The sequence below is a fragment of the Eptesicus fuscus genome, chromosome 12 (assembly GCF_027574615.1).
Source record: "Eptesicus fuscus isolate TK198812 chromosome 12, DD_ASM_mEF_20220401, whole genome shotgun sequence".
Classification (NCBI taxonomy): domain Eukaryota; kingdom Metazoa; phylum Chordata; class Mammalia; order Chiroptera; family Vespertilionidae; genus Eptesicus; species Eptesicus fuscus.
In genome coordinates, this window is record NC_072484.1 from 29,436,035 (window position 1) to 29,454,371 (window position 18,337).

General features: G+C 46.9%; 1 protein-coding gene and 1 pseudogene across 1 annotated transcript; both read right to left on the bottom strand.

The window, feature by feature from the left end:
- Positions 1–780: 780 nt before the first annotated feature.
- ITPA (inosine triphosphatase) lies at positions 781–12,656 on the bottom strand. Its single transcript, XM_028144724.2, has 8 exons — positions 12,478–12,656; positions 11,442–11,499; positions 11,289–11,353; positions 10,601–10,674; positions 9,554–9,585; positions 8,793–8,908; positions 2,834–2,910; positions 781–1,571 (listed from the first exon to the last, which is right to left on the bottom strand). The coding sequence occupies exons 1-8, from the start codon at positions 12,541–12,543 to the stop codon at positions 1,433–1,435; spliced, it is 627 nt and encodes a 208-aa protein (XP_028000525.2). The 5' UTR covers positions 12,544–12,656; the 3' UTR covers positions 781–1,432.
- An 880-nt stretch (positions 12,657–13,536) lies between these two features.
- Positions 13,537–18,309, bottom strand: LOC129150945 (40S ribosomal protein S8-like; annotated as a pseudogene).
- Positions 18,310–18,337: the final 28 nt, after the last annotated feature.

The window sequence follows — 18,337 nt, forward strand, 5'->3', positions numbered from 1 at the left end:
CAAAGGCTGTGAACAGTGAAAGGGGGCCCAAAATGTTAACAGGAATGGCCACAGATGCTCAAACATCTCAGAAATGTGAGGAATGCAACCCAGCAGTGAGATGGCACCTTCCGCTTGGTAGAAATCGGATGTATGGATGATTGAGTGGGAGATGGGGTGGGGGCTTGTGCACTGAAACGAGGAATGGAGACTGAAGCACAACCAAGACATCTCACCTCCAACCGGACAATGCTGTTTGTGGGGAATGAGTAGCTCAAGTTAAAAGAAGGGGGACAGAAAGTGTACTGTGTGCTAGGACAGAACTCTGGGGAAGGAGCTGAGTAACTAATAGGGAGGCCCTGCCCCAAGCAAGTTGCATATACCTGCCCCACACATGTGGTACATGAGCCTTTGTAGCCCCCTCCCCAGTAGCCTGGGTATCCCCTGAGTTGCAGGGTGGAGGGTGTAGTGGGGGGGAGTCATGTCCAGAATCACCAAGTGAGGAGCAGGCAGGCCCCCATCATCCCACATCATAAACGCGCGCGCGCGTGCGTGTGTATATATATATATATATATATATTTTTTTTTTTTTTTTCAGAGAGGGAAAGAGATAGAAACATCAATGATGACAGAATCATTGGTTGGCTGCCTCCTGCACACCCCACTGGGGATCGAGCCCACAACCCCAGGCAGGTGCCCTTAACCAGAATCAAAGCCAGGACCTTTCAGTCCACAGGCACTCTATCCACTGAGCCAAACCAGCTAGGGCTATATGTATATTTATTAAATGAGTTTGGAATTATAATCATAATCTGAGCTGTTCTGATGTGTAACCCCACAAAGCAAAAGCACTAGACTTCCCACACGGCCCACTCCAACCCAGCAAACACCATGGAGATGAGCTGGGCATTGGCTCACTCGATGGGTGGGTGAACAGCATGGATCTGGCATGGAAAAGGTCAGCCCCTGATCTGAGACTTAAGAACGAAAGGAAAGATTTAACACTCCAGCTAGCAAGGGCATGTGCACCCTGGACACAGTGCTGCCCTCGTCCCACCAACACCCCTTCCCCCTCCACTTAAGAGGTTTCCTGCTCCTGCCAAAAGGGATTCGGGAGACAGACACCTGCCTGGGGCAGATTTCAAAACAGATACATCCAGTTTATTTTGGAGTGCCTTCCAGAATTTTTACTTGCCGCATTTAAAACACACTAAGAATTTCTTCCCCAAACCCTCAATTCGGTCGAGGCCCATTTAATACCTGAGGTCCTTTCGGGTCCTGGAGGCTGTAGGAGACCAATGGTGTCCCTTGCCCAAAGCTCCTCCAAACAGAGCCATCTGCTCCTCCAGACTGGCGAGGCTGGTCTGGTGGGGCTGTCAAATCTCAACACCCCCAGGAAGTGGTAACCCTGAAGGACATATTTGGGGGGTGTCTGCCTGATGGAGGTTTCAGGCTAGCCCTCCCCAGATTCCCGGTGAGCATGCTCATCATCATTCTTAGAAGTCAGGCCGCCAAAGTATTCCTGCAGCTCGCGCAGGGCCCGGAAGCGATGGGAGATGGCATTCTTCTCAGCTTTGGGCATCTCTGCGTACCTAAGGGGCGACAGCAGCAGCTCAGAGAATAGGGAGCCCAGATCAGGGAGGGTATAGATCCAGCCCCCCTCCCCCCAGTCAATTCCAGAGCCCAAAGCTCAAGGATTCCCCAGGAAAGGGTAGCAGCTATTTAAAAATCGAAACGTTTTATGGGAGTGGGGGGGGGGGGGGCGGGGGGGCAATGGGAAGATATGTACACATGTAATACCTTAATCAATTAAAAGAAAAAAAACGGAAGCGTTTTAAATTCCCCCATAGGCAGAACCCATACTGATGGTGTGGAAGGGTATTAAACTTGCTCCAGTGTGTCCAAAGTCATTAAGGGAAGCTGGGGACAAGGGGACGAGCTGCGTGTTTGATCAGCTCTGTCATCTATTGACAGGAAGCAGTGGGGCCTGACAGCAAACAGCAGTCTCCTCTAGCACACTGTGGGGGGAGGGAGGCGAGCCGGCCACTGGCCTGTCCTCCATGCCAGGACTCCAGTGAGGTGGTGATCCCACACCCCGATGGTGGGCTTCAGATCTATGCTGTCCAGTATTGGCCACTAGCCACGAGTGGCCATTTAAATTTAAACCAATTACAACTGAATAAAAAGGATTCGGTTCCTCAGGCACCCCAGCCACATTTTAAATGCTCCACAGCCACTTATGGCTAACTGCTGCCGGATTGGGCCGTGCAGATGTACAACACTTCTGCCACCAAAGAGGCTTCTCGGACCGTGCTCTTTCATGTTGTCCTCAGCCCTGTCTGGCCACTGTGAGTGAGACCTTGGGCCAAGCTCCCTAAGGGCCCCTCCAGCCTGGAAACCTGACTCTAATCATGGCCAATGTGTCCCATGTAAATAAAGGAGGAAATTGGTATGAAATACTAAGAACACTCAGCACCAAGGGCGTTTAATGTGATGCCCTACAATAGTGTTAACATTTTCCCAAACTAGATAGAGGGAGTCAGAAGATCACCCCAAAACTCATGTATATACATGACAAGCCAAGGTCAGAGAGGGGAAGCCACTGAAGTCACACAGCTGCTCTGCTATGAGCTGGAGCCCGAGCCCAGGTCTCCCAGCTACGCCTGGCTGCCTCCCCCACCGTGGGCTGGGCCACCCAGATTCCTTGCATCCACCCCAGCAGAGCTGCCTTCAGTTGGAACGAGTCTCAGAGCCTGACTCTGTCCATATCCGCATGCCTGCACACTTGGGTGGAGCATTGACCCAACACAGACTATGGCTAGCCTGACCCCCAAGGAAAAACTGGGCTCCTTACGTTTGCTCGTATCCATCAGGTTGAAAGCAGGGGTCCCAGCCAAAGTCCCGGCAGCCTCGAGGTACCACAATCTGGCCCTGCCGGAGGAAAGGGGGACAGGCATGTCATTGGGTTTGGAGGAGATACAATAGGAGGAAAGCAGTAGCCAGTCTGAGTTTAGTTCGGGATTTGGTTACTAAAAATATATGGTTTCAATGGGCCCACAATGCCTGCAAATGTTTGCTAAACACATAAATAAAATGCAGTTCTCCCCTCACATACAGGGAGGAACCATGTACTTGATATCCCTGGAGACACCCTTACTCTCTACAGCTTTGCCAAATGGTGACCTATTGAAGAGAGTCATCTGTGAAAACCTGACAGAAAACACTCTCTCCTAATAGTAGATTAAGGTCCCTAGAATTTGCAGATAAGCCCTATGCCTGCTGCTATTACTGCATTTCTCAAAATGCAAGACAGGCTCTAACAATTAAGTGAAATAACATGATAGAAATTACTTAGCACAATGTTCAACATAAAAATGAGGTCAATAGCCTGGCTGGTGTGGCTCAGTGGTTGAGCGTCAAACTATGAACCAGATCATGGTTTGATTTTCAGTCTGGGCACATGCCTGGTTGTAGGCTCAATCCCCAGTAGGAGGCTTGCAGGAGACAGCCAATCTACGATTCTCTCTCATCATTGATGTTTCTATCTCTCCCTCTCTGAAATCAATAAAAATATATTAAAAAATTTTTAAATGGGAAGAATCAAGATGGCGACATAGGTGAACACTGGTACTTGCCAACTCCCACAACCACATCAAAATTACAACTAAAATACAGAACAACCATCATTCAGAACCACCTGAAATCTGGCTGAATGGAAGTCCTACAACTAGAGAAGTAAAGAAAAAAGCGCATTGAGACTGGCAGGAGGCCAGAGACATTGAACAGGCTGGTCCAATACCCACGTGTGGTGTTTCTTTAATCAGGAGGGATATTTCCAAGGCCTCCCGTGAGAAGCAAGGGGTCCCAGCCCCACACCAGACCCCCCAGCCCAGGGTTCCAGGGCTGGGAAGAGAAATCCCCATAACTTTAGGGTATAAAATCTAGTGGTTCCCTAGCCAGTTTGGCTTAGTGGATAGAGCGTTGGCCTGTGGACTGAAGGGTCCCGGTTCCATTCCCGGTCAAGGGCACATGCCGGGTTGTGAGCTCAGTCTCCAATAGAGGGCGTGCAGGAGGCAGCCAATCAATGCTTCTCTCTCATCATTGATGTTTCTATTTCTCTCTCTCTCTCTTCCTTTCTCTCTGATATCAATAAAAATATATTAAAAAAAAAAAAAAAAACTACCGAGATTGTGGCTGAGTGACACAGAGACTGCTAGAGTCTTAGGTGTTCCTCTTAAAGGGCCTGCACAAGAACTTACATGGTCCTGACCTCCAGTGCCAGAGGGCAGCTTTGGGGTAGTTCAGGGACACGCAGAGAGGAACTGGACTGTCTGGCATCGGGACAAGAACTGGAGGGTGAGTTCTCCTCGACAGGGGTGTTCACAGGCGTCATTGTTCCTGTGCTGAGACCTCCCCCATTGCAAAGCTGCCTGGCAGCCATATCTGAGTTTCCATCAGCATGGTCCACACTGTTCATTCCCCCTGGTGAATCCATGAGAACCTGCCCTATCCAATTTTCAGACCCACCCAAGCTGTTTGCAGCTGCTTTTCCATATGAATGGCCTGTACTGGCTCAGTTTCAGACATTGCTAAAACTCTCTTAAACAAGCAGCAGCTGGAGTCAGCGTGCCCCAAACCTATCAAGAAAAGGTCCAAGCATTAGCACCAGCCTGCCTTGCCTCACAGCTTGTCCTCGCCTGGGCACTTCCTAGCCCAATACAAATAGCAGCCATCTATAGATTTCTCTGTAGCTCCTGCCAGGTGGCCCCAGGCAGTGGCTGACTTTGCAACAACCAGGAGGCCTCAAGAGCCAGTGACCCAGTGGACAGCTTCAGACCATACCAGATTACAACTCTACATATCCACAAGTGACACACTCAAGGGGCAGACTCAGTGAGCACCAAGCCCCACTGAAGCAAGTCCTGGTCCATAGGGGTGTCTCCTGCATAGCAGCTCTTCTATTATAGATGCAGCTGGTCCTCACAGCCAATTGGCCTGGAGGCAAATTCCTCCCAGTGACGCCAATTCCTTCTCCTGATGCCTATCAAGGCTCAACTACAAGACTGTGCACACAGCCCACACAGGGGCGCACCTTAAGTGCCCAACTCAGGTGACTGGGGAGACTGAGTCACTGGCCCTACAGGACACCTATGACACAAGGCCACTCTACCAATTCCAGGAGACATAACAGCTCTACCTAATACACAGAAACAAACACAGGGAAGCAGTCAAAACGTGGAGACAAAGAAACATGTTACAAATGAAAGAAATGAAAGCAAGCAAGCTACTGGATATAGAGTTCAAAGTAATGGTTATAAGATTACTCAAGGATCTTAATGAGAGCTTCAAGGGACTTAATGAGATCTTCAAGGGACTTAGTGAGACTTTCAAGGATTTTAGTGAAAATGTCAAAGACATAAAAGACCAGTCAGACCCTAGCTGGTTTGACTCAGTGGATAGAGTGTTGGCCTGCAGACCAAAGGGCCGCAGGTTTGATTCTGGTCAAGGGCATGTACCACGGTTGCAGGCTCCTCCCCAACCCAGGCCCTGGTCAGGACATGTGCAGGAGGCAGCCCATCAATGTGTTTTTCTCACATCGATGTTTCTCTCTGTCTTCCCCTCTCTCTTCCACTCTCTCTCAAAATCAATGGAAAAATATCCTTGGGTGAGCATAAAAAATAATAAAAAGTCAGAAATTAAACATACACTAACTGAAATAAAGAATAATTTATAGAGATTCAACAGAATAGAGCGTTCAGAGAATCAAATCAACAATTTGAAATATGAGGAAGCAAAAAAACATCCAATCAGAAGAGCAAGAGAAAAAAAGATTACAAAAATATGAAGGTAGTATAAGGAGCCTCTAGGAAAACTTAGATGTTAGTATACCAACATCTGCATTATGGGGGTGCCAGAAGGAAAAGCGAGAGCAAGCAATAAATTGAAAAACTATTTGAAAAAATGACTGAAAACTTCCCTAACCTGGTAAAAGAAATAGACTTACAAGTCCAGGAAGCACAGAGTCCCAAACAAGAGGAACCCAAAGAGGCCCACACCAAGATACAACATAATTAAAATGCCAAAGGTTAAAGACAAAGAATCTTAAAAGCAATAAGAGAAGAGCACTTAGGTACCTACAAGGGAGCGCCCATTAGACTGTCAGCTGATTTCTTAACAGAAAGTTTGCGGCATGGCAAGAAATATTCACAAAGTGATGGATAGTAAGGACCTATGACAAGATTACTCTATCCAGCAAAGCTATCATTTAGAACTGAAGGTCAGACAGCTTCACAGACAAGAAAAAGCTAAAGGAGTTCATCACCACCAAACTAGTACTACATGTAATGTCAAAGGGTATTCTTTAAGAAGAGGAAGAAGAAAAAGATTAAAAATCTGAACAATAAAATGGCAATAAATACATATCAACAACCGAATTTTAAAATAAAAAAAAAAGAAGTCTAATGAACAAAACAAACTGATGAATAAAATAGTATCAAAGGCACGGAAAGACTAACAGTCTCAGAGGGAAGGGGAGGAAGGGTGGGAAGAGATTAAACAAAGATCTTATGTGCATGTACTCGTATGCATTGCCGATGGACACAGACAATAGGGTGGGAAGAGGAAGACCTGAGGAGGGGTGGGAACCCGGTGGATGGAGGGAGGCAATAGGCGGGGGGGGGGAGAAAGGGAAGAGGGACATCTGTAATACTCTCAAAAATAAAGATTTAAAAATAGATAAAAAGAAAAAATTAAAAATGAGCTTAATACTGGCTGTAATAAGCGAATTCCAACAGAGAAATGTTACAAAGAGTAAAATTATAGCCCAGTGTCACAAAATGTCATGTTGCTGTGGAAGCAATAAAAGAAAAAAGTAATTTAAAAACTATAAGAGAGGTAGTAGAGGGTGGGGATTAGCCCCATAAATGACAAGTTCTTTAGACCAAAGACAAGTTCTGCTCCTGCTAGCAGGGAGACTGAGGCAGTGACTAAACTACTCTGAACCACACCCAAGTAACACGTTTTATGAACATCTGCAGTAAGGCAGGCAGCGTTGTTAGCCCTGGGGTTACAGCAGGCCTTGCCTTGCCCTCACAGATGGATCTTAAGCAAAACGGGCATCAAACTAGTAAACAAATTACCAAATGCCAAGTGGCTTAAAGGGAACAAACAGGGAGCTGGACTCAAGAACAGGATAGAGTGACTTGGGAAGGCCTCAGGGATAGAGCAAGAACATTCCAGGCGGCCCTGGCCAGTGTGGCTCACTTGGTTGGAGTGTTGTCTCACAGACTGAAAGGAGGAGGGTTCAATTTCTGGTCAGGGCACACACCCAGGTTATGGGTTCTCTCTGGTTGGGGTGAGTACAGGAGGCAACCAGTAGATGTTTCTGTCACATTAATGTTTCTCTCTCCCCCTCTTCCCCTCTCTTTGAAATTAATTTAAAAAGGAACATTCCAGGCGGAGAACATTCCAGGCTGATGCCAAGGCCCTGAGATAGGGAAGGGCTTGGCATATGCACTGCTGAAAGGACAATGTGATTAGGTTCAGAGAGCTCAGGTAAGAACATGAGGAAACAGGGCACCCTGTGTAAAGTGGGGGTTGGGAAGCAACAAAGTGCATGAAGCAGCCAAAGCTGGGGAGACACTAGGGGATGGTGGGGACAGCAGTGACCTGGCCTTGTCAGCAGGGCCTGTGGTTGTTCAAAGTTCTGATTTTTGAGAGAGAACATTCCCATGTTCATAGCAGCATTATTCACAGTAGCCAAAATGTGGAAGTAATAAATGCCCATCGACTGATAAATGGATAAAGAAAATATGGCATATACATACAATGGAGTATTATTCAGCCTTAAAAACAAATTCATGCTACAACATGGATGATCCTTAAAGACATTATCATAAGTAAGCCAGTCACAAAAACATAAATACTATAGCATTCACTTATATAAGGTATCTAAAATTGTCCAACTCTTAGAAATTCATGCCAGGGTCTAAGGAGGGGCGAAAGGGAGAGTTGCTAGAGATCTGTTTGCACAAGTGTGCATATAGTTAACACTACTGTACACTTAAAATGGTGAAGATGGTAATTTTTGTTACGTGTTTTTTACCACACACACAAATATAACCAGGTAGGGCAACACACCTCTGTGGTCAACCCCTGGTGGAGTCTCTGGGATAGCACTTTGTGGGCTACAGTGGGACTCTTGGATTTTATCCTGAGCAGAAGAAAGAAAGCAGAGGAGTGAATCCCCACAATGTGGGAATATACTGGGGGGGGGGGGGGGGGAGCAGGGGATGCATGCAGCCAGCTCAGAGGGTAGTGTGGGCCGTGTGAGAAGTTGCTGAACCTCACAGGTAGGCATGAGATGCTGAAGGGCAGCTGGGGAAGGAGTAAGTTAGAGGAAGATTCTATATGAACATAAAAAGTTAGAAAGCCTGTGTGATATTCAAGTAGTTGGATAAGGAGATTGGAACTTGGAGAAGTCTGGGATGTAGATGTAGCTCTGGGAGTTGTCTTCTTCAGTTTCTACATTTGCTTCTCGGGAGGGCATATAGTGCAGAGCTCTGGGTACACAGAGCCTCAAGAGTTGTGAGCCATTATGCGTTCCCCTCAAACAGCAGCCTCAGGGGTCACACAGATTTCGGAATTGACAGCATTTCTCCTGGTGGTGCTCAGGGGCAGATCTGGGCAAAAGTCCTGGGAACTAACTCTGGCCTGGATGCCCTCCCACTACCTTCCAGCAGAAGACACTGGGCCAAGAGTTAGAGGCTCAGCGCCCTCTGGTGGCATATTGAGGAACCAGCATGGGTACGCACCGAGGTCCGGCCCCTGAAGAGGCGCACCGGCTCACTTGCGTTGCCAGTGCTGAATGCGAATGTACAGAGTGCATAGGCCGACTTGTCCTCGAACCCCGCCAGGAGCTGGTGGAGACCTGTGGACAGGTGCAGTGAGGGCTTAGCGCAGTCTGTGCCGGCCAACACCCACTCCCCACCCTGAGGCCCCAGGTTGGGGGACATATGCCAAACTGGGGGTTTTATACATGTCATCAGATAGGCTTTGTGGTGATAAACCTGGAAGTTGAGTCATGGGGAGATGGGGTTCATTATTCTGTTCTACTATTATATATGCTTAAATGCTCATTAATATAAAGTGTTTTTAGCAGCACCTAAAGAGGGAGCATTTTGGCCTGCAACTGTAGGTGACCGAGTATGCACTGCTGGGGCCCAGGAGGGGACCCGAACCCCAAGGCCAGGCCCTGGCAAAGGCAAGGACTGGCAAGCAGTCAGTAGGACCAGTCCTCTTACCCCCAAATCAACTGCAGTCCCTTTGTCCCTCAAATTCACAGCTCCCACCACCCCTTTCCCATCCACTCCTTCCATATCTCAGCGCTCCCTAGAGTCAGGTGTGCAGGGAAAGTATGAGCTGCAGGTTATAGATGGGGAAACTGAGGTGAACAGAAGGGATCCATGGTGGGGCTGAACCTGAGATTCCTGATTACTAGTGGGGCCCTCCCCTAGACCACCTTGGGATTCTCAATTCCCAACAGATCTAAAGGAAGAAATAAAGGGAATAATACCTTCAGGCTTTAATTTCTCCAGAAACCACTTTCTGCAAGACAAACAAAGATGAGTCAGACACCAGCAGATGGATCTTGGGACCACATTCTTCTCTGAGTTGCAGCCCCCCAGGCATTAGAGCCCTGGGACAGCCAGGCAATTCACAGGATAAAGAATGCCTCGCCCTGGGCAGTGTGGCTCAGTTGGTTGGGCATCGTCCAGTGCACCTAAAGGTTGCAGGTTCAATTCCCAGTCAGGGCACACACCCAGGTTGAGGGCTCAATCCCCAGTAGGGGGCATACTGGAGGCAGCCAATCCATGTTTCACTCTCACATTGATGTTTCTCGCTTCTTCTCTAAGAAGCAATTTAAAAAAACAAACAAACAAAAAGAATGTCTCAACTCAAAATGAAGAAAAATCATCCAATAGGAAAAAGGAAATGGAGGCAAACAGGCAAAGCATAGAAGAACCAATAATTCAATGAAGGCCTCAAGCTGAGTGATAATTAGGCAAATGTAAATTAAAACTACATGTGATAACACTTCATACTCCCCACATTGCAAAATATGGAGCAATGCATGCTATAAGTGTATACAGGTGCTACTGCCTTCGCAAACATATTGGCAATCTAAATGTTAAATATATACATATCCAAGACCCACTAGCAGCACTGGTATGCATTTGCCCCCTAACCACAGAGAGGGGTATTCAAATCGGGGTATTTGTACCCTAGAGATACAACAAGACCTTTTAAGGGGGTCCAGGACATTGGATAGGAAATCCATTTTCAGATCTTGACTTTCTTGTTTTCTTTTTCCTGAAATCGATCTATCCAGGAATGTACCTCTTCAACAGGTGGGTTCCCCTTGCCCATCTCCACTTACACAATCACATTCTCACACTTTACAAAAGAAAGGCATGCCTTTCCCCATCCCTAATCCTTCCTCAGGACAATCTGAAACATTGGTGTTGATGCCAAGATAGTGAATGATCTGCGATATCAAGTAACCAATCATTTCCAAGTTCAGATGGTTTGGGAGCAGGGCTCTATAAGGGGGAGCACTCACATGTAGGGGCCAGGGAGGCCCCCAAGGGCATTGAAGCACAGACAGGTATCCTCCACCAGTACAGGCCCCTGCACCTGCAGCACAAGGAAATACAGCCCTGAGACCTGCTACCAGCAACAGTCCCTGCTGCAGCCCTGAATTCCCAGGCCATCCAAGCTGGAGCCAGGCCCACAGCTGGTTGGAATCTGCAGCAACAGGATATAGAGGTCCATCCACCTGCTACCAGGATTAGCCCTCGGCTAATCTCTTATATTCATTTTAGAGACAGGGACACCAAAAGCCCTGGCAGGCTGTAAGGCCCGCTCCAGGCACAGTAAGAGAAAAGGTGGGATTCATAGTCAGGCAGCCTGACCCTTCAGGAAGTGCTCTTTCTCAGTTCCACAGAGACAAGTGAGTATAGGGATGGATGGATGTGGAGAGATTTGGGGGCTGGAATGTATGTATCTGAAAGTTAGAGAGAACTATGTGTGTAAGTGGTGGTCTGGGGAGATACTATACAGTCAAGGTTGAGAAAGACAGTATTCCAGGGCCAACATGAACTAACCCCAGAACAGCTAGGCCTGGGCAGATCCTTGAGTCATACCAAATTGTGCCCACGCTATTGTTCTCCACTCATCCCCAGCAGGCACAGGCCCCAGGAGCCACCAGGACAAGAGAAGTGAGTAGAGCACACATGTGGAGCAAGCACCTGGCGAGCTGCCTCCTGACACTTCTGTATGGAAATCTCATCAGGCTCTCCCTGGTACTCCGGCACTTATGAGGAAAAAGACATACAGAGTCAGGCCACCAGCAGACAGAGAAATCAAACTATCTTTTAAAAATAAAGCAAACAAAGACATACGGTCAATTTTCTTTGCCACCAAAGTACATGGAAACTTGTCTCCTAGAATCTGAATGACCTGTTGCAAAATGAAAGAACATTTATCACCATTTGTTAACGATTCCCCATAATACACAAGTTCTCATCCACCATTCTAATCAGGTAACTCTCCTGTCAGTACCCTAAAGCTTATTAATCAGGCCCGTGAACCTCACCCCAGCCTTCAGGGTCCGCCCCAGCAGGTCAGCTCCCGCATCTCCACAATCTCCTACTTCAGGTCTCCCATGCTAACTGCCCATCCAGAACACCTTCTTAATACTCCCAGAAACCCTATTTTTTAATTAACTTACTTTTTATTGAATGTATTGGGGTGACATTGGTTAAAAAATACTTTATTTTTAATAACCACTAGCTGAAATTTAGCATATCTTTTCATTGTGAATATAGAAAACCAAAATAGTATTAGCAGTTCCTGTGACCTTCCCTTCCCGGCTCCACTGATTTTTAGAGAGAATGGAAGGAAGATAGAGAGGGAGGGGGAGGCCAAAGATCATTATGAGAGAAACACATTGAATGGTTGCCTCCTGAGCCCTGACCTGAGGCAGGAATCAAACCTCAAACCCAGGTATGTTCCCTTGATCGGGAATAGAACCCATGATCCTTCAGTGTGTAGGTCGACGCTCCAACCACTGAACCACACCGGCCAGGGCACCTGTCACCTTTAAACCTTTAAATCCCAAACGTCACCCTGGCAGGTGTGGCTCAGTTGGTTGGGCGTCCTCCCAGGCACCGAAAGGTTGCCGAGGTTGCAGGTTTGATCCCTGGTGGGGGGCGTGCCAAGGACCCCGCCACTCCTCTGAGCTCACAAGCCCTGTGTCCCCGGCCGCCCCACTCCGCGCGGTCCAACCCGTTCCACCCGCTCCGTCCGACCCATCCCTGCGGGTCCGGCGCTCCACTCCCCCTGCGCGACTCTCCCGCGTGCTTCCTCCTCCCGGAATCCAGGTCTCCGCCCCGTCCCCAGCCGCCTCCTGGCCGGCCTCCCACACCCTCCTAGCACCTCCTCCAGCTTCTTGGCGTTCCCCGTGACAAACACGAGCTCCTTCCCGGCCAAGGAGGCCGCCATAGTGAGCCTCAGCTACCTCGCGGTCCCACCGGAAGCCCCTCTACCGCGGGTTGCAGGCACTTCCGGCCGGCGGCGGAAGGGGGCGGCCAGGAGGCCAGCCGAGCGATCCCGGGCCAGGCAGCCTCGGGATTCCGTTGCGCGCATCTGGCCTCGGCGACAGCCTCCCTAACCGACGTGCGGAGGGAAGCCTGCGCCCTCGCTCAGACCCCGGGGAGAAGGGTGCCGTTTTCCGGATGAGCGGCCTCGGGCGCCGCGCGCTAGAGGGAGGAACGTGGCGCGGCCACCCTGCTCCCCCGGGCAGTGGTCTTCCTGGGTGGAGGTTGGGCGCTCCGAGATCTGTCTCTCCCAACAAGCGACGCTATCAGCAGGGACCGAAAAGATAACATTCCAGCCATCGGCCCTCCGCCGCTATCGCCCTTCTCTGGAACTTGAGCACCAAGCGAAGCAAAGAACTCCGTCCTTCCTACCCCGAATTCATCACCCCCTCTCAATACTCACGTCTCAGCCAGATCTTTGCATCCTGAACACAGCAAAGAATAGACCCACCTGGGCGACAGACCCACTGCTGACTCCCGCATTGGGCAAGTCGCCTGTCTCCCTCCTCCAGAGACTCAGCAAGGGCAGATGTAGGGCCAGCTCTGCTCACGGCGAGGCAACTCCTGTCAATGCAGTGTCAGTACCCTGGAGGTCGATCCGTGCCTGGATGAGTTATTTTGCTTAATGTTAATGACCTCTGACAATCTCGAATTTATTTATTTATTTTTTTAGGTCCCAGAATTTGTCCTTAGGGAATATTTAAACTTCCATGCTCTCCGAAAACTCTGCTCAATGATCATAACGTTAGTATTGCACTAAAATACATTACTGTGTTCTGGGGCAGGTCCTAGAGTTTCTGAGTCAGTACTATTTCCACAATGTGATTTGTGAAGCTCCATGGAATTGATCTGGAAAGTAGTGGGTTATATTCAGGAAGTGGGTAGCCCTCCTGCTATGTCATCTATCTTCCTTCTTCATGAAGTCATAGATGAGGTTTCCCTGATCAAAGCTGACCTCCTGGCTGTTGAAAACTTAGGCTAAGAGGAGCTTGCCAGGGCCTGGGCACAGACACCTTGTGTACTACAGACAAGAACCATGTGCTATGTCAGTGCAAGGACCCTGGGAGTGCTGGAGGCTGAGAGAACCACCTTGTTTGGGGAGGCTGATCAGTCACAGCAAGCTGTAGGAGCTCACAAAGGGTTAATAGCAGGGAATATTGTGAGTGGATATTCACTTTAGATAGACCTCACTCTAAATCTGAAGGCTTTGGAGCTCAAGAGCTTGAGGAGAGGGAGGAGGTATGTGAATACAAAAAATTGTATACCAAAGTTTGTGTATGTGTGATCTTTAGTCAGACTCTTGGTTGCAAGGGTCAGAAAACCGGCTTAGGTAAAACAAAAAAAGAAATGTATTGATTAGTTCACTTAACTGATGAGTCTACCTATAAAGAGAGCCCTGGCCAGGTAGCTCAGTTCGTAAGAGTGTTGCCCTGATAAGCCAAGGTTGTGGGTCCAATCCCTGGTCAGGGCACATAAAAGAAGCAACCAATAAATCAATAAATTTTAAAAAGAAAAAGAATGGAAAGATAATCTGTCAATCATTCATTAGATTATGCTAGAATTACAATGTGTGAATTTTTTACCCCCTTTAACAAGGAATATGACTGGAAATCTCAGTAGAATTTGCACTCTCCTTGATTGGGGAAATCCAGTTAAGCAGAGGAGGAGGATTCTTGCCCTCAAAAAAGCTTGTCAGGTCCTATCAATTCTACCTCTGAAATAGTTCTGGAATCAGTCCCTTCCTTTTCACCCCAGTGCTACAGTCATGAGTCCAATGCTGTTGTGAACCAGGAAGATAGCTCTCCCTGCCATTTTCCACCCCTCCTGTGTGCCCACAAATCTTAAGAGACATGACTGGGGTCCAGGACTCTGAGAACCTGAGAACTGCAAATGAAAGCTATAAACATATCTAGTTGAGGCAACAAGGAAGGGTTATCTCTACTGACAGTTTGTTGTTTTGCCCTTCCAGGCAACTTCTGAGCACATGCAAATTATGAAAATGTTTAGTCTTAATTTTTACTTTTTAATAAAACTTTTTATTGTGGAAAATTTCACACTTATACAAAAATGTCAAACTTACAAAACAGAAGGAAAAAGCAGAATAATGAGCCCCTATATACCCATCACCCAACTTTAACAATTGCCGACATTAGCTTTTTATTTATTTTTATTTTTTTTACATTAGCTTTTTAAAAATATATATATTTTTATTGATTTCAGAGAGGAAGGGAGAGATAGAAATATCAATGATGAATCATTGATCAGCTGTCTCCTTCACGCCCCCTACTGGGGATCGAGCCTGGAAATTGAATCCAACCTTGACCTTCTGATTCATAGGTCGACACTCAACCACTTAGCGAGCCATGCCAGCTGGGCAACATTAGGTATTTTTATAAAATCTCTCCTGCCCATTTCAGCTTGTTGAAATTTTAATTTTAAAATGTAAATTATGAAATATTCCAAACTTACAGAACATAATAAAATTGATGCTCAAGATTCCACCATTCCAATTTAATAATGTGGTATTGTTTAGTACTTTTAAAACATACATAGCCCTGGCTGGCATTGTTCAGTGGTTAGAGACTTGGCCTGTGTACTGAGCTCTCAATTCCTGGTCAAAGGCATATACCTGTGTTGCAGGTCAGGTTCCCTGCTCTCCCCCTTCCCCGCAGGGGTGTGTGGGAGGCAACCAATCGATATGTCTCTGTCACATTGGTGTTTCTCTCTCTCTGCTTTTTCCCTCTCGCCGCCCCGCCCTCCGTCTTCCACTCTCTCTAAAAAAAGGAAAAAAAATCAGTGGAAAAAATATCCTCACTCCTCAGGTGAGGATTAAAAAAATATATATATAAATGTTGTTACACTGCACATAACCATTTGCAATAATTTCCACTTATTGGAAGTTAACATGTCATATTTTTTCAAAACTACCACCACCAACAATGAATACACACCATTGGTCCTGGGATCTTTATATTATCACACACACAAAAGGCTTCATAGTCTAATAACAAATTCCCAGGAGTTATTTGCTTTCTAAAAAATCTTGAGATTACATCCTGTCCCTAGTTTTTTGGAATAAGCACCTTTAATACAGGAGTTAAGATAAGAGAGAAGAGGATTTATTTGCCTTCTTAGGCCTTGATTTTCTTTCTTTAAAAAAAAATATATTTTATTGATTTCTTACAGAGAGGAAGGGAGAGGGATAGAGAGTTAGAAACATCGATGAGAGAGAAACATCGACCAGCTGCCTCCTGCACATCTCCTACTGGGGATGTGCCTGCAACCAAGGTACATGCCCTTGACCGGAATCCTCTCAGTCCACAGGCCGACGCTCTATCCACTGAGCCAAACCAGTCAGGGCAGGCCTTGATTTTCTTCAGCTATAACTCCAGCTCCTTGCCCCTGAGCACATAACCTTCTGCTCAGCCTCGCTGGTCTGGTCTTGAAGCGATGCATACAAGAAACTTGCCCTGCCTGGCTGGGAGTGGCTTGTGGTTGACCATCAGTCTATGAACCAGGTTCAATTCCCGGTCAGGGCACATGCCTGAGTTGCAGGCTCAATCCCTGGTAGGGGCACAGGAGGCAGCTGATCAATTATTCTCTCTCATCATTAATGTTTCTATCTCTCCCTCTCCAAAATCAATCATATATATATATAAAGAAATTTGCCCTGCTGGAACTGCTCCTCTAGGAGGCTACTGATTTTGGCATTCCTTGGTTGCAGGCACATCCCCTTCAACATCATATTTCTTCTGACTTATTGTTGTTGTTAATCCTCACCTGAGGATATTTGTCCATTGATTTTTAGGGAGAGTAGAAGAGAGAGGGAAAGACAAAGAGAAACATCCATGTGAGAGAAACACATCAATTGGTTGCCTCCCACAGGAGCCCAGACCAGGGCCTGAGCCAAACTGGCTAGGGCTTAACTTTTGATTTTTGTTAGTTTGTTTAAAATCTCTTCCTCCTCACAAGTGAGCTTGGCCCCCTTCTTGCAGCCCAGGGGGCAGTGCATAGTGGGACTGGTACCACTGTCAGTAGGGTGTGCTGTCAACAAGCATGATGCAGTTCTTTACTGGAGTCTTGGTACAGACCAGTTTGTTGTTGGGTGCATTGTAGACATCAATAATCCTTGTTTTGTGCACACAACACTCTGAGCCCCAGGAGAAGTTGCCCATGCCCAGCTTCAAGGCATGGTATTTCTTGTTGCCTCCCCTACACACAGACTGTATGTATGCGGAGGGGGGGCGGGTAGTGTGGGGAATCTTAGTGTTGGCAGCAGGATGTCCCAGCTCATATTTTCGCTTCTTGTGGTAGGGATTTCTCTTGTGCCCAGTCTTGTGGCACTTATGCCAGTTGTCCTGAGAGAGAGCTTGGTGCCACTGGAAAGAGCCTGTCCCCAGTTGTGTTTTTTCCTTAAATCTTTAAACAATGTATGATTTTGAGAAAGAAAAAGGAAGGAGGAAAGAGAGAGAGAGAGAGAAACATCGACTTGTTGTTCCACTTATTTATTCATTCATTAGTTGATTCTTATATGTGCTCTAGCCAGGGATTGAACCCACAACGTTGGTGTATTGGGTCAATGTTTTGAGTTACCAGCCCAGAGCCCCCAGGGTTTTTTTTTTAAACAACTTTATCAAGGTATAACTTGTCCCATTTTCTCTATAAATTGTTAAGAATTAAAGGGGAATTTAAATTCCCTGTGGGTGTTTAATTTCCAAGAGCTCACTATGGAAAACTGCATCATTAATTTTTGTACAACCTAATAAAGCTAATTTTATTTTAAAATTGGTCTAAAATTGGAAGGTCTGAGTACAAAAGTAAATCATTATTTAAATGGAAGATTTGGTCTCTCCCCCTCACCCTTTCAACGAAATCAAATGTTACAGATACAGGCACAGTTCTGCCTTTAATCTCATCCATCTTCTTCCCTCCCCAAAAGTAATCACCATGCTGAAGTTTGTATGTATTATTCCTAAATATGTTTTTGTACTTTTTCCACATAGTATGTTTCCATAAACACTATACGGTATTGTTTAGTGCTTTAAAAACATATATTAGCCCTAACCGGTTTGGCTCAGTGGCTAGAGTGTCAGCCTGCGGACTGAAAGGTCCCAGGTTCGATTCCGGTCAAGGGCATGTACCTTGGTTGCAGGCACATCCCCAGTAGGGGGTGTGCAGGAGGCAGCTGAATCAGTGTCTCTCTCATCGATGTTTCTAACTCTCTATCCCTCTCTCTTCCTCTCTGTAAAAAATCAATAAAATATATTTTTAAAAAATAAAAACATATATTAATGTCATCACTCTGCACATTATGTTTGCAATAATTTACACTTAATCTTTTTTATGCCCCCAAAAGTCATTCTATCTATCTATCTATCTTACTGTGGTATATAACCCATGAGACTAATAATAACCAGCACTTTTGGAGCCCCTATGAAATATCAGGTACTACTCCAAGCACCTTTTCAAAATTCACCTTCTATATATACAAAAGCCTAAGCGACTGGTCCACTGGTCGCTATGACGTGCACTGACAACCAGGGGGCAGATGCTCAACACAGGAGCTGCCCCATGGTGGTCAGTGCACTCCCACAGCCGACCTCCTGGGGTCCCTCCCCCAGGCCGGCTGACCCCCATTGGGACTGGGCGAGATGCCCAGATTGACCCCCATCACCAGCCAGGCCCAGAGACCCCACACG

Coding starts and splice junctions, on each gene's coding strand:
- ITPA (XM_028144724.2), bottom strand. CDS start 12,543: ATGGCGGCCTCCTTGGCCGGGAAGGAGCTCGTGTTTGTCACGGGGAAC. Junction 10,675..11,288: donor GTCAGGAGGCAGCTCGCCAG/GTGCTTGCTCCA, acceptor CTTGTGCTGCAG/GTGCAGGGGCCTGTACTGGT. Junction 2,911..8,792: donor TCTTCAGGGGCCGGACCTCG/GTGCGTACCCAT, acceptor TTCCTCCGGCAG/GGCCAGATTGTGGTACCTCG.